The sequence below is a fragment of the Acinonyx jubatus genome, chromosome A1 (genome assembly GCF_027475565.1).
Source record: "Acinonyx jubatus isolate Ajub_Pintada_27869175 chromosome A1, VMU_Ajub_asm_v1.0, whole genome shotgun sequence".
Taxonomy (NCBI): Eukaryota; Metazoa; Chordata; class Mammalia; order Carnivora; family Felidae; genus Acinonyx; species Acinonyx jubatus.
In genome coordinates this window covers 177,749,574-177,774,423 of record NC_069380.1, presented here as the reverse complement: position 1 = coordinate 177,774,423, position 24,850 = coordinate 177,749,574, and the positions used below count along the sequence as shown (strand labels likewise).

The following is a 24,850-nucleotide window of genomic DNA, read 5'->3' as shown; positions in this document are numbered from 1 at the left end:
ACACAAACACTGGGAGTCAGCTTTAATGATAAATTGCATTAAAATCACTTTGGCAACTCTAGCAATTCACGTGTTGATTCAGTGGCCCAGAGCTAACATTCTGGGTGGTATTTATACTCTCCACACCTGCCCGTGGGTCTGTGGAAGACAGCAGTTATGTTGCCCCTCCTACTTGAGTGGTATTTGTCTGGAAATGCCAAAAGCATATTCTAAACTCCAGAGTACAAGTTTTGCTCAGAAAACTGGTGCCAAGAGAGAGCGTAGTGACCCCCTTCCTGGAAATTAGTCAAGTCCTTGCAGGAAAGACCATGAGACGGAAAGCTGGCCCAGGCTCCTGCCAAGGGGACAGGTGCTTGGGGGAGCCTCCTTTTCCTAACACAAGGCTGGGGAGTCAGTTTGTTTTATAAATACTCAGATGTAGATACGGAGGAGGAGAAAGACAGTACCAATAACTGCCTGGCATTTTTTCTATTGCTCCTCCTCAGAAAAAGGTCTCTCCCTGTGAGTATTTACCACCATTATGCATTGGCATAAACTATTCGTGAGGACACCAATCTGGGGAGGCATCTTGGACCCCTGATTAAGCTGCAGGACACAGAGTCAAACCTCTCTCATTAATGTCTTCCTCTTTTTTCTTTTTTTAAAATTTCTCCAGAATTAACCCTCTGTCATCCTGAACTTTTAAAAAAGATTTTTTAATGCATTTATTTTTGAGAGAGAGAGAAAGAGAGAGAGAGGTGGAGGAGCAGAGAGAGAGGGAGACACAGAATCCCAAGCAGGCTCCAGGCTCTGAGCTGTCAGCACAGAGCCCAACGTGGGGCTTGAACCCACAAGCCGTGAGATCATGACCTGAACCAAAGTCAGACGCTTAACTGACTGAGCCACCCAGGTGCTCCTGACTTTTTTTTACACATTAATTTTAATAAGACCTACTCTCTTGCCTTAGCACAGATACTATGCTCTCATCATAACCATATGATATGGGGGATTTACTTTGACATTCAGGAACCTACTGAGGCCAGACATGGGGAGAAGCCTGGTGATATCTGGTTCCACGAGGTCAAGAAACCCTAACGCTGCCCAGTCTTGCTCTGGGCCACGTCAGGCTCAACACTCAGGAGAGGAAACAGGAGGAACCATCCCAGACCCAACTAGGGACAAAGAAGACTCTTCCATTCCCTCCCAATAATGGCTGCACTGCTGGTCACAGCCTGTGGGTTGTCATGGTGATTCCTAATGCACGGGAAACTGCAAATGTAGCAATGCCATTGGATGGCCTGTCTGAAAAACAGGACCTCCCTGGAGTCCACGGACAGAGGAGAACTGTAGGAACAGGGTGCAAGCAGAGGGAAGCGGAGATTCTGAGAGACTGGACACGGCAGCCATCACCTGCTATTGGGGGATCAAAGGCCTCCCCTAGTGTGACCTGGCTTGCTCCTTCCCTCCCTCAACAGCTACCAGGGTGGTCATTTGCCTTCTGGTTACCAACTGGTCCTTTAAGAGGGGTGAATCATTCACTCAATGGCCAAGCATGGGATGACTCCAGATTTTACATCTCCCTGCAGGCCTCACTTGGGAAGCCCCGGGCGCACAAGGAAGGGAAGAAGCCCTCCCTCAAAAGTGCATCACAAAGTAAGGCTGCTTCCACTGCTGGGGAGTTCTCACCATCAGCCCTCAACCCAGTCTTTACAGACGGGCAGCTCCTTCATGCCCTCTCACAGGGATTAGTGGGATGACAAGGGGCCAGAGGAAGTCCCAGGGAGACAGCAGCCTGTGACGGATACTAAGGCATAACAAAAGGAACCGGAAACAGTCGGTTCAGCAGTACCTCCTCCTTGGCACGAGCCTGTGAGGAACTCCTGCTCTATGGAATCACAGAACTAGTTCTGCAGATCTGCCTGTGACAGGGTCTGAAGCAGAAGTCTCTTGCACGGACTCTAGAATTAGCCTGCCTGGATGCCAACGCTCCGTCACTTACACGCTGAAAGACAATGGCCATGTTACTTAACCTTTCGATGCCTCAGTTTCCCCATCTGTAAAATGGGCCTTTTCACAATACCTTCCTCTTAGCACTGTTGCATAGATCAGAGAAGCATACAAGCACATAACATTGCTTTGGCACGGGTTCTGGAGCATATTAAGTAATTAGCAGCAGTAGTAATACTCGCGAAACAGCTGGTGAGGAAAAGTGAGCTACGGGGGTGGAGTTTTGCTCACTGCCCTGTAATTGGCATGTTGCTTGGCAGACTCCAAGATTCTCAAAGGGTCTTGTCTGCCTTCCAAGAAAATCAAACAACAGGTGCCTGGGTTGTCTTAACTTATTCCAGCCCAAAGGCAGTCTGGTTTGGGTTCAGACCTCCTGGAGCAGGCTTAACATTGACCGTGCCCAGCATTTACGTGAAAGCTTCTACCTCAAAGGACCGCCTGCCCTACTCGGGCCACCTTCCTACGCATCTGCCATGCAATCAATGAGCACTAAATGAATGCTCTTTATTTCCTGGGGGAGCTGGGACAGCACACCTTGCAGCTGCCCGTCAGAGGGGAAAGTGATGGCTCTAGAGACGCACTGATGGCTTTTCTTGTTTTGGGAGAGGTCGACCTCTGAGCTAAAGTTTCTGGTGAGGAAAGGGATGGGCACAGCCAGGAGAAGGGTCAGTTCTCTGGTAATCCAGCTGCTCCCATCCCTGGACCTGGGAGCATGTGACATATCTTGTCCTAACCTTACATTCTGAGACATCTTCACATGGGATATTTCAGTTCTCAGCACATTAGCAGGGAGTGTCTAACATACTTCTTGTCCAAATCGCTGTGGGACTCGCTTCCCAGCACTCTGTTTTAAGGAGGGATGGGCATACAGACCACCACGCACACCCCCAAAGATAAATAAGGACTGTTACTAATGACCAATGAATGTGTGTTTATACCATGAATGTCTGCAGGAACGGAACCTGTTTAGGATTAATTACAGGGAGACATACTAGTTATTTTGAAACTTTGAAGATTTGAGAATAGCCTTTTCTGAGTTTCCCCAGAAGCCATTACTGAGCTTTAGTATAAGAAAGAACTGCCTAACTTTCTAAGTACACAATGATGACTTATCACAGACACCATCAGCAAGAACAGATAGAAAAATTTGTCACAGAGGGCGTGGGAGGGGTTTCTGCACTAGCTGGGTAGGAGACTGTGCTTGGAGCCCTGACGTTCCTTTGACCTCTAAAATTCTGGAACTTAAACAAAAGGAGGTGACTCTTTGGAGGCTGACACCCAGAGGACAGGGCATCGGGTTTAGGGGATCATTCCCAGGACTTTTAAGTGTTTCCACGTAGCCCATTTTTGGTGGCCTCCAAGAAACTCTGAAGCCTGAGATATTCTATTCTCAGTGTTGACCATCTGCTGCAATAAGCATCTCAAGAACAGGACCCAGGAGGACTGAGTACATGCAGGGCCTGGGAAAAGCTGGCAGGATGGCTGGAAAATGTGGAACAATGGGACAAGGGGGCGCAGGCAGGACAACTACAATGTACCCCCTTTACTACCGACAACACCGTGAGTTGTGCCAGAGAGGAAATATCCGAGATCGCTTCACGTGGCAGAGACAGCTTGGCTTTGTGATGCACCAATAATTTGAGAAACAGGGAGAGAGAAATAAACACGAACCTCTTACAAAAAGCCTTGGAGTCAAAGGAGAGGAAATTACCCAGACTACCAGGGTATTCTAATCAGAGCCTTCTTATCAGAGTGTCTCCAGTCTAACAAGGAGAAATCCAATCTACAGCGGGCTGGACGCTAAATTAGATCTAATCAGGACCTGCTTTCCAACAGCTCAGCGGCAGGTCAAAGCCCAATGACGGCTGCAGTTGCTGCTTCTTTCTGGAGAGCAAGCTTGCCTGAGTTGTGTCAACTCCTGGTCACGCGCAAGGCAGGGATGCTTTGTCTTTACTCCTAGTTTACTCCCAGCTATTCCATTCCATCTGCTCAAAATTTTGGTGAGATTAAACTAGAGTTCCTGGCCCATGCAAATCCTGTGAGTTCTATTAATATCATCACTGCTGTCTGCTCCAAGCTGGGAGACATTTCCTTTTTTAAAAAATATGCAACCCCCCCAGAAAAAAACTCCCCCCAAACCCATGCATTTATTGAATCTTTGCAACATGCCATGCGCTCTGCTAGGCACTTTGATGCATGCTAGATTTCTCCTTAATGCATGCAATGACATTTTTCTGTCTACACTAGACACGCAGATTGTAAAAGGATACTCACCCCAGCCCAGTACAACACAACCACCCCCAAATCTACCTCAACGCCAATGCTACTGTTACTCTTCTTTCAAGGGATTAATAGCTACAGTTAACTAGCCTTATGGAGGTGGTTACGATTTAGTTTCTTTGCTACAAGCAAAGAATACCATCTGTGAAACACCCAGCTCCCTGCAGAGCCCTGGTGGGTCACTGTAACAAATAGCTTTAAAGGCTCACCCAAGGGCTGGGACCTCTGAACTCAAAGATGCCCGCACAGAGATTCAGAGTGAGACAGACGTGGAGATGGAGGTGAGAGGAGATACAGAGAAGAAAAGACACAAAAGAATCTTCTTTCTCTTGCTCTCAGCTTCATTGAAACAAACCTGACTGCTGCTTGTAGATGGACATGCTGCCTGGAAACTAGCTGGGCATGATTTACATGACTGCATTGTCTTAGGAGAACCGTCCAGGCCTGAGTCTTACAGGACATGGGAAGGGGAGGGAGTTAAGATGTGAGAAGGTAAAGGCTGAGGACAAATCTCATTTCCTCTTTCTTGAAGAGTCTCTGGGAGTCACCGGGCCTTCCTCTCTCTATTTTTGTGCCTGGCCTCCCACCCACCCGGAGACCCAGCTTGCCTACCTGGTCTGCAAATTCCTGCTGCAGCTTTGTTTAACTGCACACAGGAAGTCGGGAGGCCCTGGGCCCCTTCCTCACTGCCTGTGACTTGGGAGATAGTTTTACAAAGACACACACGCTCACTCACTCATCTTTACTCAGATATACACCTCTATTGGAAGGCTGAGAGCCTTCTGAGGCACAGGGCCATGTAAACTCTTCTCCAGTTTCCACACCTATTTTGCTGTGTGATTGAGGGCAAGGCGTTTACCTCTCTGAGACCTGGCATTCTCCAGTGTTCCCAGGATACTCAAGATCAATTCCTCATATTCCTAGGAATTGTGATGGTCACCGAGCAGGATGTGTATGTGCGCACATGTACTCCCATGCCCACAGCACAGGCGCGTAGATCCCACGGCTACCTAATCACAAACTACAGATAACTCTCCCCCATCATAGAATCTTAAAATATATGACAAGCTAAATTCCTTTCCTTGCCTTTCCACATCAGAGTTCAATTATCTTCTTCAAACATTTAAAGCTCAAATGACCAGAATGAAATAAATGCAAATAAATAATCCTAGAGCTTAAAATTTGAGGCAACAAGTCTTCCTTTAAATTAAATGAACTCTGGGGTGGCTGGGTGGCTCAGTCAGTTGAGCATCCAACTTCGGCTCAGGTCATGATCTCGCGGTTCATGAGTTTGAGCCCTGCGTCAGGCTCTGTGCTGACAGCTTAGGGCCTGGAGCCTGCTTCGGATTCTGTGTCCCCCTCTCTCTCTGCCCCACCCCTGCTTGTGCTCTGTCTCTACCTGTCTTTCAAAAATTGAATAAACATTAACAAAAATTTTAATAAATAGTTAAATAAACTCTTACCCCCTCAGCTATATCTTACCCAGATAGAGTCATATTGGTGACTGATTATGTTCTTCTATAATTATTTCACCATCCCACCCCCAACCCTTCTTCAAGGTCACATGTGTATCAGCAGCTGTTTCAGCTTTATCGGAATAAGGTGTGAATGTTTTAGTTCCCTAAATTAGTTCCTAGTATGCTCCTGCAAGATGCTTCCCCTTGTAGGATTCCATTCAGCCTTAATTTCTAGCCTCCAGACCTATGGGGTTAGTGACTCATGCCCCGTCCAGGTTCCTGAGCTGTAATGTATCATGTAGGTTTGTTCACATTGACCTTGGTCTCCCTCTGCCAACTCCCTGGCTGTCCTTCCATCAAAAAGAGGTGGTGGAAGTGTGGGGTGGACAGCTCAGAATCCCCTCCCCCCTTTTGGTGTGTGTAAAGTCAAAAGAACTGTACTGAGCATGGCTCGAAGTCTGCAGGTGAAGAGCCAGTAGACATTCCTAGAGACATACATAGTGACAATATGCCTACTCACAGCAGCTGTAGGGATACCAGCCCATCAAACAGTCCCTTGGCAATCTCGGTGATCTTGTTTCCATACAGCACCCTAGAAAAGAGAAGACAGCAGTCTCTGTGATGTGAGGCCACTGAAGCCCACTCAAGTGAGAGGCCATCGCCTCTGCCAACTCCTGTAGGAGGGTGGGGCTTCTCAGAGCATCTCCTTCCCTGGCCGGCCTTACCCTTCCTCCTTACCAGTGACACAGCAGGCAAGTGCCACAGGGGCTGCAGAGACAGGCTGTCTGGGAGGCAAGGAGAAATCAGCTCCATCCTGTTTCATTACTGGGCAGCCCAGCTTAATAAATAATCCACAATAGGGCGCAGCGGTCCCCTTGTAGTGTCTCCCTGAGCTGCTAATATGACTCACACCTCGGCAATAAATAAGACGTGTAGGAAGCTGGCCGGCCCTGTGTCTTCTTGTCTTCAATGGATATTGATCAGGCTGAGCCCAGCCTACAGAACGTTTCCTTTTAATATCCCGTTGTATCCTAGGAATTCCTGAGCTGAGTTCTTTAATCATCCCTCTAGGCAGGGCTTTGAGTTGTGGGGGTCCTATCCAGATGGCACAGGGACCACAGAGTCAAAGACTGGCTCACAGGAAAAACTGGAGAGCAAGGAATTGTTACCTCAGAGTGATGGCCCCCACACTCCAGCCCCTTTGCCTAGTCTTTGAGCTCTAGGAAACAAGAAACTGAATTATTTTACTCTCCTCTCTAGTAGGTGTACAGGTCCCTCATACTGTGCCTCCTATTGGTGGGCTGGGCTTTGGTGACTTGGGAGCCCTTGGGGAAGAATTCTACTGTCTGCTTCTCCAGCCCAGCGCCCAGGGGGTCCTGTTGGCCATCCATGTAGGTGCTAAAGACACTGCTGGCCGCTCTCTGCTCTCATCCACGGCACAGACTGCTTCTTCTGGGCCCAGCCTCCTTTGAGATGGAGAGATTTGGGAGGGTTGGTTTTTGTTTTTTTTGTTTTTTCCCCCCTTCAATTCCCTCTTGGGCCCTGAAGTATCCTGAATGAATGCAATATCCAATTCCCACTCAGACTGCAAATTCAGGCTGTTATATGTCTTTGAGGAGACAAAATATTAGGGTGGGGAAACAGGAAATGGGAATGCTAAACCAAACCCCCTATTTTCCAGACACCACCAGGAAAAAGCGTGAGTGTCTCACTCAGCCTGCGGGTGGGTTTCATTAATGTTTCAACAAATTAATGAGTAAATAAAAGTCAGCATGATGGCTCAGGCTCAATTTGTAATTCATATGAATGTCCCCCTGCTCACTGTGCCAAATGTAGTAGTGTCCCTGTCTGCTTGTCTTGGCTGATGTCAGAAATTGTGGTGCAGCAGTAGCTGGTGGGGTGGAGGGGCCAGGGACTGGGGCAGGGGAGCCTCACATGACCCATCAGACCTCCCTATGGGACAGCTCTAACCTCGTGGGTCCAAACCACCCTCCGGCAGACTGAGGAGGGCTGTGGGTCTACTGTGGAGCAATGTGGGTGTAGACCCACCTGGCTTTCCCCCAAAATCTTTCCTTGACTGCCTTCTTCACACCTTTCATATCTGAGTGCAAACATCTCATCCTTGGGAAGTTTCTCCAGAATATTTTAATGTTTTTCACCACCTGTCACTTTATTTTTATTTCCTCATTACTTTTCATTATGTCATGTTCTACTACTCAGGTATTTCTTTATTTTAAACATTTTCTGTGCCCCTACCTCTCAGCTCACTTGAACGTAGGCTCCGTGCATGTGGCGATATTATGTGGCTTGCTCATGGCAGAGTCCCTAGAGCTGAGAGCTGAACAGGGTTCAGCACAGTATTTGTTGAAAGAATAAATGAATGAGTACAGGCAAGGCTTTCCTGCCCTTTAGCTTGGCCCCTGGTGAGTTTGGATTGGGTATGTTTGTGTTCCAAGCTCCATGAGACCGAGAGTCTTGTCCGTCCAGTTCACTGCCACATTCTCCATGCCTGTAAGACGATGCAGTACCTAGCAGGCATACTTGGAAGGATGAATGCATATATTAGAGGTCAGGGGGCACTTCACTTAATGCCCCAGTGTGTACTTTGGAATTGGCTAGTGGGATGCCATTTCACATATGACAAACAGATTCTGAATTTTGTTTCCTGTAGGACCAGAAGCATCTCACTGTCCTCGGATTGTTCCCAAGTCCCAGCAGAGGGAAACTAGATAAGGGGAATAGGAGGGTGGGGGCAGGGACAGGATCCTGGCAGCACACAGCCACTCTCCCTGCTCCTCTGTGATCTTCAGCATAATACGCAGACACTAATCTCATATACAATCCTGTCTTTGATATCCCAGCCAGATGTTCTGTTCGATAAATGAAACTAATTTACTCTGCAAGCAGCCGGCAACAGCTGAATCAAGACACTTCCCTGTCCTCAGCCCCTTCCCAGTGGGATGGGGCCAGGTGGGGACAAATGTGGATCTTGTTACCTGCCCACTCATAAATTAAGCAAACAGGTTACAGAGAGAAGGAAGCATTGACAGCTTGCTTCTGAGCGTCCTCACTCTTACTCAGTGGGCAGGTCACCAAATGATATAAATAATATCAACTGAGGATGCTTTTCTTATATCTTACTGTATACTTTTTATTTCATATTATCTCGAGAGGCAGCATAGCATTGGGGATTGAGAGCATGGGTCCTGGAGTCATACTGCTTGGGATCCAATCCTGCATCTCCCAGTTGTGGATTTCAGATAATTGCATTCATTCAACACGCTTTAGCTTTGTGCAATTATCATGTGCTAGGTACTGTTTGAGATGCCAGAGATTCAGCCAGGATCCAAACAGAGAAAAGTCCCTGTCTGTGTGGAGCTTAGATCACCCGATTCCTTCTACTGTAAAAGAAGGAAGTGGATAGAGTCTGTGTATTAGGTTGTTATCAGGATTAAAATTGCAAGACTCCTAGAACAGTATCTGGCACACAGTAAGTGCTTAATAAGTGCTGCCAATTATTGTAATCGTGGTCACCATTGAATATGTGGTAGGCAGAAAAGGTATCACTATCCTCGTTTTGTCTGTGAGGAAAATACACAGTAGGCTCAAGTCACATTACCCATGCCACACGGTGAGCCACAGGACAAAGCCCCATGCCTTCTTGCCCCTGTGGGTCTCTGACTCTCTGGTGGATGAGGCTGTGGTTCCATCCAGTAGGCTGCCCTAGGGTTGCAAAACCCAAGAAAAGAAGCCTTTACAGGATGGCAAGTGTGCTTTCTCAGAACAAAGGCCATGAGGTTGGTTTGGAGAAAAAGCCTGAAAATCAGGGGAAGAAAATTAGCTCCTCCCTTGACAAGGTCACATAGTTGGGAGAAATGGGCACGTTGGTAATAAACATACATTACCATTCTGTCCTTCCATCTCCCTAGAGAGCGCTGCTGAGGCACGCAGGGCAGGAGGGGGACGTGTGGGTAGAGCTGAAGATGCATTTGAATTAGAAGCCAATAGCTAGGAAGGCTGCTGGGCACTTAATCAATAAAAATAATGCATTTGGGTTGTAGAAATATTCCCTAAGATCAATTTCCCCTGAAGAAATATTTGTTTCTTTTACCAGGTTGCCACAAGTGTGTAAGGGAACATAAAGCCTTGATAAACACCTCCTGAAAAATATGGACACATTCCCCCCCCCCCACCACTCCCCCATGACTCTGCTCCCCACTTACAGCGACGTGAGTGATTTCAGACCCTGGAAGGCATCTGGAGCAATGTCCGATATCTGATTCTTGCTGATGTCTCTAAAAAACATTAATGGGAGAGTCTGAGAACATAGCTCAAAGGTGTGATACGACCATTCTTAAGTGTGAGTCAAGCATTTCAGATATTGAAAATGGTGAGAATTAATCAATTTATGTATTCATCGTACAAGAGAAGGGGCTTAAAGACCATTCAGTTCAACTGTCTCTTCATAAAATATACCACGTTTTCACTCTTCTTGGCTTTCAAAGAACGCCCACCCACGGCACCCTGACTTTGACATATGGCTTTGCACATGTGAGCCCTCACTTTGCAGGGAAGACTGCACTCAGTCACATTAGGGCCTTGTCGCATTACCAAGCAATTATAGCATAAATGAAGCAGAAGCCTGCCTCACCCAAACACAGGCCAGGGTTCTTGCAAGCATCATCTTCTTGTCTCATGCCTCAGCCAATGCTTATTTTTTCCCCCAAATAGTCCTGAGTCATTTCACCTCCCCAGTGACCTTTCCTTCCTGACCTGAAAAGAGGTTTTGAGCAGGGACTTAAGTCTCTGTCTGGTTCAGGGCATCCTTCAGGTCGTGTGACATAAGCACATCACGCGATTCTCACGGGATGCCTCTGAGATGTGGATTTGTCACTGGAGTGCTCCTCAGAAAGGCACAAGCCTGGGGAGTGATGCCTAGGGCTTTGGGGTAACGTGGATGAGAGGGACGCTGTGTAACAGAAGGCAGCTCCCCTGGCTGGCCGGGCTGGCGCAGAGGAATCTCCCTGACCCGGCTCCTCTCCAAAGCCCAGAGGCTGTCCCCTTTCCTGCATCCCAGTGACTTGTGAGCACCTGGCCCTCAGTTCTGAGAGGGGAGACGTTCTGAGCCATTAGCTCAGGGGCGGCCTCTGGGCTCCTGTCACTGGAAGGTGAGATGCTCCAATTTCCAGAGACAACGTACCTCTCCAGTTCTTTTCCTTTAACAAAATAAATCAATGGATCTTTGGTTTTGTTCAGAAGAGAGAGAGCTGAGGTCTTGGAGGGTCAATGAGGAGGAGACAAGGGGATACGGAGAAGAAAGCACATCTAAGCAGATCCTTAAGCAACTGCCTCCAGCGAGCCAGACACCCCAGCCCCCAGCCTCTTAAGCATCCTCCCCCGGTCTGTCTCTCCCTTCCTTCTAAAGCGTTGCGCAACCACTTTTCCTAGGCCTCTGCTCTCTTCCCTCCCTGCTTCTGAAGCCGGTAAGTTGAAAGATATTTCACAGGTTAAGGCTTCTTAGGCACAGCTGTCGAGCTTATCCCTTTAGCTGGCAAGATCGCCTCTTACAAATCCACAGATTGTGCTCACAAACTCGTCAGTTTACACCAGGCTTTTCTTCGGCGCTCCACTTTTGTAGAAGGGTCTTAACAAGCAAATGCCCTGGATTATCCTAATCTTGCTCGCCCTTGGCCTGCCTGCCTAGCAAGGCATTCCAGGCAGGCGTGCGGGGTCTGTGCTCAGATCAGACTAGTGAGCAAGCCTGGGTTTTTTATTTTGTTTTCCTGATCACGGGATGTCTCTTGAAGCTACTGAGACCCCCCAGTATGCAAGAGGAAGTTCTGGGACGTGGGGTGGAGGGAAAGTCCTCTGCTTTAGCCTTGTCAGGGCAAAGTGGTATTCAGTCCACAGCTAGCCTTTTGGATGCACTCCTCTCTGCAGCACAGGAGGGATGTCTTGTGGTTTTGGAGATGATGGGGAGTAGAACTGGACAAGTGATAGTTTAACTGGGAACCGCTCCTGGAGGGTCACTTCATCTTAGTTCTTAATACTGCAGGAAGGAAACAGCAACCCTCTGAGGGCAAGGACCCAGAGCCAGAGGGGACTTGACATGGCTCTTCAGGTAGAGGGCTGGTATCTCAAGTCTCCCCTCACTTCACAAAGATGGATGCAAAAGGTAGTGGCACTGGACAGAAGGCAGGCTGGGAAAGGCTTCTGCCGCCTACCAGTCTCCATGCTTGACCCCTCCAGGTCCATAGCAGGTGGCCCTGAGCTGACTCCAGGCATCTGGGTCACTATAGATCAGTGGTTTTCAAAGTGCACCCACAGTGAGTCTGCTTTGGCTAGCCTGGGGAAGGGAGCTAAAAAGTCTGCATAGGTAACACATCTCTATGTGATTCCCATGCACGTGATCCCTGGGTCATACTTTAGGCCACAGCATTTTATGGCCTGGTTGGTCTCTGACCCACCCCAGTCCCCTGGGGCTTACAAACTCGATGGACAAGAGGCAGCGGACTTTCTAGACTCTTCGGAGCCAAGGTGGCAAATTCCATGCGGGCAAGGCTCAAGTGGGAAGGTGCTGGCACCTGTGGATTCTACTCTACCTCAGAGCATGGAGACGAAAGAACATGCCCTTCTGGCCACACCACACAGCTCTGGTCCCCATGTGTCAGCGCCATCAGTTAACCAACCCTGTCAACTGAGGGCTTCTCTCTAGTGCCCTCTGTTCTCCTCTCAAATGGCTCTACCTTGATACTAGTTTTTACCTGGAAGTATTTTTTTCTACTAAGCTGGACACGAGAAATAGGGACAAAGTCATTCATTCCAGGGGCTTTTTGTTGTTGTTGTTGTTGTTGTTGTTGTTGTTGTTGTTAGAAAGAGGAGGAGGGTGTGGTTCATTCATAGTTGAGGGGAAACTTCTCTCTGTTAGAGAGACTGGTTCATGTACACCTATGAGGAATTCACACTTAGGGTTTTAAAATCCATTCTGACCAGGGGCCCTATTTCTCCCAAGCCGTCATACTTCCATCTTGATTTGTGAGGTTCTGTTAGCTGGAAAAATCTGTAAGTGGTCTCTTTTCCCTACCGCCATCCCTTTGGGGGGGGGGGGCGGGCAAGGGGGCATCATAATAAATATCAGTAACATCAGAAGTGATCAAAAATTAAATTCACTTCCCAGGTCGTGACTGAGAAGGTCTTATGAATTTTGAATGCACAGATCATGGCAACTCCAATGGGATGAAGAAAGGACAGTAAAACATAGCCAAGCTCTAAATTACCTGGACTTCACAAAAAATTAGAGCAGTAACTTAAATCATGCAAGAGATATAGGTTGGGGCAGTGACTGAACTTGTCATTTTTCACTGAAATTACTATCTGGCTGCATAATCAAGTTAGGCTTTAAAAATGAATTGGGGGGGGGGCGTATGGAGTGAGCTGGGGAAGCAGGGAGACCAGGAGATTAATGGCCTAAGGTTTTAAATATTAAGGCCTATATTTATACAGCTCCTCCAGCAAGAATGCTGCCAAGGGGAGGGGAAAAGTATGTGCTCAGGGCTGGCTCATTAGGTTGGTTTCCACTTCTGGAATTGTACCAGGAGAAAATCTTGTTTGGTTTGGATTTCCAGGGAGATGGGAAGTTGCCTTCCCAAGATCTGAGGGTAAAGCCAACCAATGCCACTGTTTCTTGGGGATGTTTATTTTTAACATAAAAAGGAGTCAGCAGACACTTAACCTCTTCAATGTAGGCCCTCCTACTCAAGGGAAACCGATGAATCAGCCTTCAGTGGAAGGGAACAAGATCGAGCCTGTGCATATTTCTACCTGCTCTCTTTTTCCTCCGTGGGAGGCCAGAGACAGTAAGTAACTGGGATAAGAGCAGCATTTTGATTACTGGACTGTAAGAAATGATCTCTCAGCTCAGAAAAGGGAAAGGAATCTCCCTCCCAGATTCTAAATATCCAAGCTGGCAATGGCTGGGCCATTTCCGAATCCTACTGGCGTCCCCTCGGAGTGCCCTGCTCTGCGTGACTCACAGAGTCGTGCTCAGGACAGTCATGGGGCTGGGGAAGGCAGCGATGATGACATCACCACAATGGCGGGGATGAGGACCATGGTACAGGATGCTGTCAGTGGAGCCGTGAGAGGGAAGGAATGGCAGCACTGGCGTAACCAGGGACTGATAGGATGTAGTGGTAGCAGTGATACCGGATGCAGCGGTAATGGGGGTGGTGGGGATAATCACAGGCAAGTCATATGTGGTTGGAGAATAAGGAAGGGCCCAAGGTTTCTTATCTCACTTAGAACAGAAAGTCCTTGTCATGGTCTAAAGGGTCACAGGATCTGGCCTCTACCTTCCCACCTCTCCAACACAAGCCCTGCCTCTGTCCCCCTCCCTGCTCTGCAACCCATCCATGCACGCTCCCCAGGGCCTTTCAGCTGCTCTCTCTCAAGAGCTCCTCATTCCCACCCTTCATTTGGATCACCTGTACAGAGAGGCTTTCGTGGGCCCGCCCTTTGTTTCACTTTCTAGTACTTAGCAATTTCTGATATTTGTTTCTTTTCTGTGTTCGCCCACTCAAATGTGTGAGCTCCATGAGAGCAGACTTTATTTTAGAGCATGCTCTATCCACAGACCCTGCAATTCCTTGCAGGTGGTGGACAGCCACTCTTTGTTAGGTGAATGTGTGCACAGTTGTAGGCATGTACCACAGCCAACATGTTAGGGTGCTGGAGATTGATACAAGGCCATTGCCATCTCATTTTTACTGAAGTTCCTACTTCAGGTCCACATCATGAAAGCCAGAAGACAATAAACATGGTAGTATGGGCTTTTTTAGGCCAATGCAGCTGCACCTCTCACCTAGATAATTTTACTTCGCTCTAGTTGGAGAGGCCCTCAGCTCTGAGGTGTCTACATCGCTACACTTCACCATCTGAAAGCAACACTCCTGAACCTTACCTCGCAATCTCAGGAAAGCATTCCAGGCCTGACACTGGGCTCTCCATGAGGAATGTGATGTGGGCTGTCATCTGGGCAGGTCGCCTACTACATAGGGCATATTACCCCCCAGACTGAAAACATCTGGTTCATTCCTCCCCAGGGGAAACTCACATTCGCTTCAGTTTCTTGTACTGGGTGAAGGCTCCAGCAGGGATGGATTTGATGGAGTTCTGTTCCAGGCGTCTGGGAAACAGAGCAGAGAAGAGTCAGTTAACTATCCACCTGTCAACAGGCGGTTGCTGAGGGCCTTGGGGGACAGGACGGCCCCTCCCATCACATGGCACCCGATACTGGTTGCGGGACACTGGGCAAACTTCTGCAGGATTTTGGTTCTTGCTTATTCTAAGTAGTCTTTGAAGGCAGATGTCTTCTTCACAAAAGCTGTGGGAAGTAACTGGCATGCTGAAAAAGTCAAAGGGATAAAGAGAAGAAAAAGAGGTGGCCTATGGGCCAGCAATGCTCATCTGCCCTGGAAGCATGTCACCATTCTGTCAAAAATTCAACCACTGGGGAGCCTGGGTGGCTCAGCTGGTTGAGCGGCCGACTTCGGCTCAGGTCATGATCTCGCAGTCCGTGAGTTGGAGCTCCGCGTCGGACTCTGTGCTGACAGCTCAGAGCCTGGAGCCTGTTTCAGATTCTATGTCTCCCTCTCTTCTGGACCTCCCCTGTTCATGCTCTGTCTCTGTCTCAAAAATAAATAAACGTTAAAAAAAAAATTAAAAAAAAACTCAACCACACTGCCACTGGGGTATTGTACAGGCAGAAATGACAATGGCTGACTTCATTCCTGGCTTTTTTTAAAATTAAGGTATAACTGACATATAATATTAGTTTCAGGAATATGACATACAATAAATAACATTTGATTATTTGTTTCTGGGTTTTTCAATGGGCTGTTCTAATATGCTGGAGAAATGGCCTTCAAGTCTTTAGGCTCCCAGCCTGCCATTCATCAAACTGACTCCGACACCCTGAGGACCCTAGGCGCCCCGACCGGACCACTCCCCTGGGATGCTGCTAGAATCTGTGGCTTTACTATGTTACAGACTTTCCTGAAGACCTTCCTCTCTTATAACTCTGGAATGACAAGAGATGTCATAGGCCCCAGGCCCAGGGCCGAGAACTTTCTTGAAGAGAAGTGAGTAAGCATCTCTATTCTCTCGCCTCTCAGGTGACTTCCTGTTACCAAGAACAGGTGTGGTGGGAAACAGGCCTGAGTAGGAGGCAGGGCCCTCTATTAGAGGTGATGAGTGATGCCCTCAGGCCTCGGCTGAGGACTCAGCATCTCCTTCTCGTCCATCTCCCTTGTCTCCAAGGCACGGGTCTTGTCATCACCTTCTCATTTGGCATGGATGTTCCCTAACCTCTCAGCTGGGAAGACACAAAAAAAGGTGTGCGCGGGGGCGGGGGGTGGGGGGAGCAGAAGGAACAGACGGGCGGAAGTGGCTCCCTCAGAGGCTACATCCAGTGGCTGCACATTTCTGGCTGGGATGAACCCATTCATCTTGAAGAGTAATCCCCGCTGCAGAGTCGGGGAGACAGTCGTATTAATTTGTGCCTCTGCGATCTCATCTTCATTGGGGGAAGAGAGTATTTGTTACTGGAACTGCTAATGGAGCAGTTTGCCAGCAATTTTCCCATTTCAAACAACATCTCAGCTGCTAATGTGGAATGGTTTGTCAGGCCTACCCATAACACAGACAAATCACTCTCTAGGCCAAAGGAAGGGTGGGTGGGGGAGAGAGAAAGAGGAAAGGCGGGTGGGAGGAGAGAGGGAGCATCAGGACAGATCATTCTTGGCTGCTAGATGAATAGAGTCTACAAATGAGACTGCCACGGTCTATTAAGAAAGCCTTTGTGGCCTGTTGGAGGGGGTGGGGGGCGTGTTCTGCTGGGCACATGGGCACAGGCTGGCCAGACAGGGGCCTGTCTGGTTCTTGGTAAGGCACAAGAGCGCGCCACAAGGTCCCAGAGACTGTGGGCTACCCGATACAGCCAGCTGCAGAGGCAGCAGGGAAGCTCCAAGGACATTCTTGTTCTCCAGCTGAGCAGAGTTCAGCAGGGATCTCTCAGCCCAGGCAACAGCTCCATGGGTCTCTGGGGCTGCCAGTCAGGTGGAAAATGCTCTCCAGGAATCCTGTGATTCACCTGCCACTTTGGCAAGGGATTGCGGCTGGATGATGCCTCTGGGGAGAGTCACTGTCTGTAACGATGGTAACCCCCTCCATTTTCACAAGAGGACCCACTGCTTCCAGCTGCAGGCCAAGAACCTAGGCAAGTCAGGCCAGCCGAGGGTGCGTGGCCGGCTGGCTGTCAGTGCAATTCATAACAAATTAACCTGCACTTTAGTGAGGGGTGTAAGATTCAAGGGAGGGATGAATCCATGAGCAGTATGTGGTACCTGTCCCTGAGGAATTTAATCATCTGGGGATAGAGACAGTCCAAGATGGTCCACCACAGAACCAAATTCTATTGCTATCATAACAAACAGGAAGAGCGATCATTTATGAGGCCAAGTTGATTTATGTCTATTATCTCTTTTAATCCTTACATGTATGAGGCAAGCTATGTTGGCCTCATTTGGTGGATGAGGAAAATAAAACCTACAGGGATCAAATAGCCCATCCAGAGTGACAGAGCTAGCAAGAGGCAGAACTGACACCTGTTTCTACACATCGGACATACTGCCTTTCTTTCTGAAAACAGAGAAATTGAGGCCTAGAGGCTAAAGTGGCCTCCCCAAAGTCACAGAAGAGTTTAGGAGGTTATGACCCCAATGCTGATTCTGAGACATCATGCAGCCTCTGTGTAAGTGGGTATTTTGTCTTGCCATTTGCAACGCCGTGGACAGAACTAGAGTGGATTATGCTAAGTGAAGTTGGTCAGTCAGAGAAAGACAAGTATCATATGACCTTACTCATATGTGGAATTTAAGATACAAAACAGATGAACATAAGGGCAGGGAAGCAAAAATAATATAAAAACAGGGAGGGGGACAAACCATAAGAGACTCTTAAAATATAGAGAACAAAATGAGGGTTGCTGGGGGTGGGGGTTGTGGGTGGGGGATGGGCTAAATGGGCAAGGGGCATTAAGGAGGACACTTGTTGGGATGAGCACTGGGTGTTATTACGTAGGGGATGAAGTCATTGGCTTCTGCTCCTGAAATCATTATTGCACTATATGCTAACTTACTTGGATGTAAATTTTAAAAAATAAATAAACTTAAAATAAAATTTCATAAGGAAATAAAAAAAAGACGTAGGCATTTTGTAAAAAGGCTGTAGGAGTTGAGGGAGATGCAATACAGATGCGAATACATATAAATATGCAAACAGAGTACAAAGGTGTGGTTTTGAGCAAAGAACTTCCATCTTAGCAGGGACGGTTCTGTGCGTCCTATACCCATCAGACTAGTACACTCTGGGGATGGTATTTGTCTCTGCAGTCTCTCTGCTTCTTATGCTGCTGTGGGTCCTGGCTAGACACCTGATCCCTTATGGAGTGCCAAGGCCATGCCATGATGTGGGTTAACCTCGCTCCAGAGGGGATCAGAGTTTGTCTGGGGTGGTACAGTTGTGAATAGTCAGTGTCCTTCGAATGTGAGGTAAAGGCAAGGGAAGGGGTAATAACAATAGTAAGAGCTATGAGGTGTCAGGTGCTTGTAAGTCAGGCATTAGGCTAAGAGTTTTACATGGCTTGTTTATCTTAATATTTACACCATGGTGAGGCAGGTCCTATTCATCGTTACCATCCCCGCTTTAAACATGAGAAAATGGAGGCTCGGAGATGTTAAGTCTCTTGTCCAAATTCACAAAGTCAAGAAGAGCTACAGGAAGGAAATGCAGGCAAGTTTATTCAATTCAAAAACCTGAGCCCACAGTCACTAAGCTTTGTTGAATCCCATTTGTAGCTGAGGCATCTCCATTTTTAGTTGCCGGCAGCTCATCCTCAGAGAAATGGCCCCTTTGTCAAGGGAGTAAGACTACAGTGCCTGTGCACACACAAACTTTCTATGTAGAAACAGCCCCTGGTAGGTTTTATATAGCCTGGAACAAGCATGCAAAGATCCATACTCCCAGTGACAGGAATTCAGTGTGAAGAACAAAAAGAAGCATTAGCATCAGCAAAAAACTGTCACATTTAGAGAGGTGTCTGAAGCCAACAGCTGTTTTAGGTCTCTCTTAAATGGCACATGTGTCTTTCTTTGTCTGGCAAACATTCTTCAGGCTGCAAACTGATTTAATAGAACTAGCATAAAAACAAACATACAAATCAAACATCTGAACATCTTCCGGCACCAGTAAAAACAATGGGAACATCTGATGGGGATTTCAGCCGTTTGCGCTCTGTATTGATTTGCCCTAGTTTCTCGGTGCTTCCTTAATGATCTGTCATTTGCAAACATGCGACTGAACGCAATATATTTCTTGCAATGCATAAGTCAACATGATGCCAGAGAGACTGGCAGGGGCATGGCTAGTGCGAGGGCATGGCTACAAGTCACCTGATAAAGACGTCCTGGAGCTGGGTTGGAATATTGGTAGTGGTGTGGCTGAGGTGGCAATAACGATGAACATCTACCATTTATCGAGGGCTTTTTCTATGTCAGACACTGTGCTCTTTGCATACTGGCTCATTTTATTCCTTCAGCAAAACTACAAAGCAAGTGTTATTAATAATATAGTAACAACGAAGTTGAGGGATGCAGGCATATGTGACACGAGCCGCTCCTAACCTACTCTGCAGAATACCTGGCACTGCCTGCAGAAAGCAGAGAGAGAGCCAGATTTTCTCTTCTTACTATTTGCACATGCCCACATGCCTCCACCACAGAATTTGTTTTTTTATCATCTTAGAAAACAATGAATGAAAAATAATATGGGAACTTGAGACCAAACCATTCTATCATGTTGTCCATGTGACACATGCATAGGCTTTTCTTTTCAGATTTCATTCAGTGCCTTCCAAACATCGTGCTAATTTTCTGTGCAATTGTGTTATTTAATCTTCATGGAAAATCTCTAGTAGGTCTGATGAGCCCCATTTTGCAAGGGTCGGGGGGGGGGGTCGGTGGGCAGTGGCGGACCAAGTGAAGCAGGAGATGTTAAGAAAGATGCGCAAAGTAAGAGGCGAAACTGAGACTCAAACCCTGAACTATTTATCCTAAGGCTCTGTTCTTCATTATTCTCTGTGCTTCAGCGGCTTCCCCTTTAGACTACTGCCCCAATCCACCCCATCTCCCTCCTTCCACGTGGCAATCCCTCAGAAACCTGGTGCTCTCAGAACATTTAAGAATCCTGATTGTTGACGGCTTCCAGAACCCTCCAGTCCTTTTGTTCTTTTGACTGTTTTTTGTTTTTTTGTTTTTTTTTTTTGGTTTGTTTTTTAGTTCTCTCCTTTTAACATGCCCTGGTGACCTGTGTAATGGGAAAATATTTGCTTTTGTTAAACAGATAAACCACTATTTGTCTCTCCACCCCAGATAAACAACAGGGGTGAGGTGAGACTAGGTGGAGAGTGGGGCTACCGTTCCTCTCCCCCAGATGCTTTCACTTATGACTTGACATTCAGTGCATCCACACAGCCCTTCTCCATCACCTGAATCTATATGCTACTGCAGAGGGCATGAGATACACTGGATGGCACTATGTGGGGGTGTAGAGCAAACTGGAAGAAGATGGGCAGTGATTAAGATGGGGCTGTAGGCACAGATGGTCCCTCTGGAGGCTTGAGGACTCAGGGGTGAAGACAGAAGACCACAGAAGAGAGGAAGGTGTGAGCCTCTGGCTCTTCCCAGAATCTATCCCTGCTGGAGGCTGGAGCTGGTTCAGAGAATCAACAGGGAGCAGCAAGAATGGTGATGGTGGGAGCTCAGTTTCGAGGAAAATCTGCAGGGAACTGTCTCACTGTGGGTTCTCTGGAAGAAAGCTATTTTTAGAGGAATTGGCTCTGCTATGCGGGGAGACCAGCAGACACTCCTCTGAGCTGCCTTGGCTTTGAAAAACATTCTAAAAGAGTTTGCCAGATTGCTTTGCATGAGAGATAGTCCTTCCTCCCCCCAAATGTTGGGGAGTGCAGAACCCCTCCTAAGGTGTTAACGCATCACCACTGGCTAAGGATGGCCCATGGGATCTGAAGAACCTGATATGGTGCCAAGCAACCCTAAGGAGAAAGGGGAAGTCTGGATTGTATGGGTGGCCATGGACACGAGTCAAAATTCTTGATGGGAAAAAGGAAAAGTCACATTCAGATGTCTTTGGGATGATAAATCAGACACTTCTATTCATCCGGGGGGGTGTACTGCAGTTTCCACTCTCTGTCTCATCTTTCAACCTCCCCCACCTGCTGGTCTTCTCTCCCCAAGAGGCTGCATTTCAGCTGCTTTCAAGACTTTCAGACCAACACACAAGTCCCCAGGCACGGGTTTTGTTGCCTTGAGGAACAAGCAGGTTTCTTCCTCAAAGGTCTCTCTTACATGTCACTTCTGCCTGTAGCCTCCTAACCACAGAGTCTTGCTTCATCTGCTTTAATGTCTCAGCTTCATTTCATCACAGAGGAGAAGGAGGTGAGCACAGCAAGAGAAATCCTGGGCAATCTGTCTGGTGGGCCGTGGGAGCTCCACAAGCAGGGGCGGCCTTATTTCCATGTCTGCATACATTTGCATGATGATGAGCTACCGCCAGGCTCAATTCATAATGCAAGTGGCTAGCCCGGTTCTTGAACCTCTTCTGTCAACCATCACCCTTAAAGTCCTGACTTAGTTCTATGGAAGGATCTCCAAATGCAGGTAGCTTCAGCTCCTATGATATGGTTTCCAACCTTTCTCACGGAGCCTAATAAAATGGTAGTAGCAGCAGCAACAATAGCAACACAAGTACTAGCAGTAGTAAAATAATAACAATCACGGCCAGCAGAGTATATCCTATGTGTCAGACACAACGCCAAGCATTTGACAGCATACATTTCATTTAACTTTCCCAAGAACTGTTCAGAAGGTACAGTTGGCCTGTGAATGTTTCAGTTGAGGAAAACAAGACACAGAAAAGTTATTTGTCCAGAGTCAAAAGGCATGGCCAGAGCTAGTATGTGGGTCTCCCTGAATCCATAGTCTACCCTCGATGGCTGCTGTTTGTGGCTGTTTTTAGAAGCACTGTAGCTAGGTTGCTCATTCCCAGACTTTTAGATTTCACAGGCTAGGTGGTTATAGACCTTTTATTTTGCCAGTGAAAGTGCTCTGTGTGTTATATATAATGTATATTCTATAGAGACATACATTTATACACGTGTTAATTAAGCACGTATTTAGCACATACATGTGCATGCACACCCAAACATATATATTCTGCCTCTAGTGGCCATCATTTTATAAGATGAAGGGCATTTTAAAAAATATAATTTATTGTCAAATTGGTTTCCATACAACACCCAGTGCTCATCCCAACAAGCAATGAAGGGTATTTTTAATAACAACAATAGAATAAGGAAGTTCAAGAATTTAAAATAAAGTCTCCTTTAAATGGAATATTTTTGCTCATCAGAAAAAAATCACATTGTTCTTGTTTTTTTCACTTTACCTCACATTGGGAAAAACATTCCAGTAATCAGACAGCCTTTCAGAAATCACTGAATCAAACTATTCTAGTTTGTTAATGTCCCTTTAAAAATTTGATGTCCAGGTATGAGCCCAACAGTCCAGGTATGGCTTGGTCTGCATGGGTCCCACCTCCAATGTACAATTTCCATCTGCAATTCCTCTCTCCTAGACACCTGAGCTGTGTGCCTGTGAGGCCCAAGTTGGAGGTATAATGATGTGGAGGAGAGGAGGGTGAGTCGGGGGTTGGTGCGGGTCAATGGTTATAGCTTATCTACTAGACTGGCCTCTTTCATCATGCTGTGGTTTGAGACCTGGTCAAGGAAAGATCTATGGCTGCCAAAGACAGAAGATGAAACCTGGCAGATGGAGGGAGAAAGGAATGAAGTGGGGCAGAAAAAGTGGGAATCTGAAAGGAGATGAATGTGGGCAGGAATTCCGTCTTGCACATCTGTTTGAGACAGTCAGTGTCCTACCCGGTCATGGATGGAGAGGGAAGGTGGAGGGGCTCTTACAACAAGGAAGGAAGAGCTGACTGGGTGAAGAAAGATGGCACTGGGAAGTGACATGGGAAGACCATGGGTGGGGAGAGAAGGGAGAAAATGAATGAGGGGAGGAGGATAAACACAGGGGGGAAATGGTACGGAAAGGGGAGAGAGTAAGGCCAGGAACAAAAGGAAATGGGAGAAGAAGAGAAGCAAGGGGGTGAGCAGGAGAGGCATGAGGTTGAAGCGAGTTCATGAAGGAAGGGATCTTCAAGTCTAGAGCAACAGACTGTGAGGAGCAAAGAGAAAACAGCAAAACGTGAACAAATTAACTGCTGGTTCTTGACGAAAGGAAGACTGAAGGGTGAGCGAAGAGGGATGGAGGCTACAGAAGGTGTGGCTGTCAGGCCAAAAGGAGGCTCTGCTGACGAGCTCCCGCCTACAGGAAGAGGTAGAGGCATGAATTGTGTCTACAGGGGCTGGAAAGACAGTTTTAAAGGGAATCAGGGAAAAGTTGACAAAACCAATGAAAGAAGAAATGAAGCCTCCACTGTTGTAAATCCTATGTTTCTTCTCATCTCAATCAGGGTGAAACCAGAGTCCTTAAAATGCCCCCATGATTTGGCCCTTCGTTGCCCCTCTACTTTTATCCCTTAATTCTGCCCCTTATGTTTGCTTCACTCTAGCCACACTGGCCTTCTGGTATAGCAGGCACTCTCCTCCCTCTGGGCCTTTGCACATGCTGTGCCCTCTACCTGCAACACTCTTCCTCCACGTATCTGCTTGCTTTTTTTCCCCTTAACTGACTTCAAGTCTTTTCCTTGCTTTATTTTTCTCCACAGAAGCTACCCCCTTCTATCATATCATATAATTTACATTGCTTTGTTTACTGTTTCTTACCTCCCCACACCCCACCAGAATGCAAGCACCATAAAGGCAGAAATTTTATCTTTTATTCACTGATGCTCCTGGAGCACAGAACTATGACTAGAACATAGGGGGCTAACAACAGACATTTGTTGAATGAATGTGTGAATGGCTGAAAGAGTTAATGGGCTATCTATTGGAACGCATCAGGAACAGAAGGGATGCAAAGGAGGAGGAAGAGGAAGAGGAGGAGGAAGAGGGAGAGGAGGAGGAAGAGGGAGAGGAGGAGGAAGAGGGAGAGGAAGAGGGAGAGGAGAAGCAGATGAGCAGAGGGGCTAGGGAAACGTGTGTCTTATTTGAAGGGATTTTATCTAATGATATTTTGACTAGGAAGATTCTATCTAAGCATGTTTTTAATAAAGCCACCTAAAGGTGAAGGTAAAAAATGAAAACATTTGTGGTCATGTAAAGAGTGATCTTGGGGCACCTGGGTGGCTCAGTTGGTTAAGCATCCGACTTCAGCTCAGGTCAAGATCTCGCAGTCCGTGAGTTCGAGCCCCGCGTCGGGCTCTGGGCTGATGGCCCAGAGCCTGGAGCCTGCTTCTGATTCTGTGTCTCCCTCTCTCTCTGCCCCTCCCCCGTTCATGCTCTGTCTCTCTCTGTCTCAAAAATAAATAAACGTTAAAAAAAAATTAAAAAAAAAAAAAAAAAGAGTGATCTTGAGGTTGGTGTTGACTGACCCCTCTACTTGACCCAGAATGAGAAACTGGCCATTTTCTAATGTATAAGGCAAGAGTGGACAAGATTGAACTATACGGTCAAGAAATTTTTAGTGGTATTATGGACATCTGTGCACACACACAGACATACACAATCTTTGTACCTACAGTTCTAATCTAGAGGACAACGATCTGATTTGAAATGATTAACAGTTCACTCTTGCTCAGATAACGGTAGCTATGAAATGAGTTCATCATTCATGTACTTTCTGCCAATACTACCACCAGTGCATAGAGCATCTGCCCACGTGCCAAGGACCCTATTAAGGGCTTCCATGCAGTATTTCATTCTGTTTCCACGATGACCCATTGACAATACTGTAATTATCACATTGTTATAGATGAGAGAAGTAGAGATGAAAAAGAGCGATTATTTTGCCCAAAGTCACACAGCTAGTAAA

General features: G+C 47.2%; 1 protein-coding gene across 2 annotated transcripts in view; it reads right to left on the bottom strand.

Moving 5' to 3' along the window:
- The window catches only part of SLIT3 (slit guidance ligand 3), a 590,204-nt gene that overhangs the window by 91,836 nt on the left and 473,518 nt on the right, over positions 1-24,850 (bottom strand). For both annotated transcript variants that reach the window (XM_027034042.2, XM_053226652.1), the window contains 3 exons: positions 14,836-14,907; positions 9,947-10,018; positions 6,244-6,315 (listed from right to left, as the gene is read on the bottom strand). In XM_027034042.2, coding sequence (XP_026889843.1) covers positions 6,244-6,315; positions 9,947-10,018; positions 14,836-14,907 — 216 coding nt within the window. The remainder of the gene's footprint in view (positions 1-6,243; positions 6,316-9,946; positions 10,019-14,835; positions 14,908-24,850) is intronic.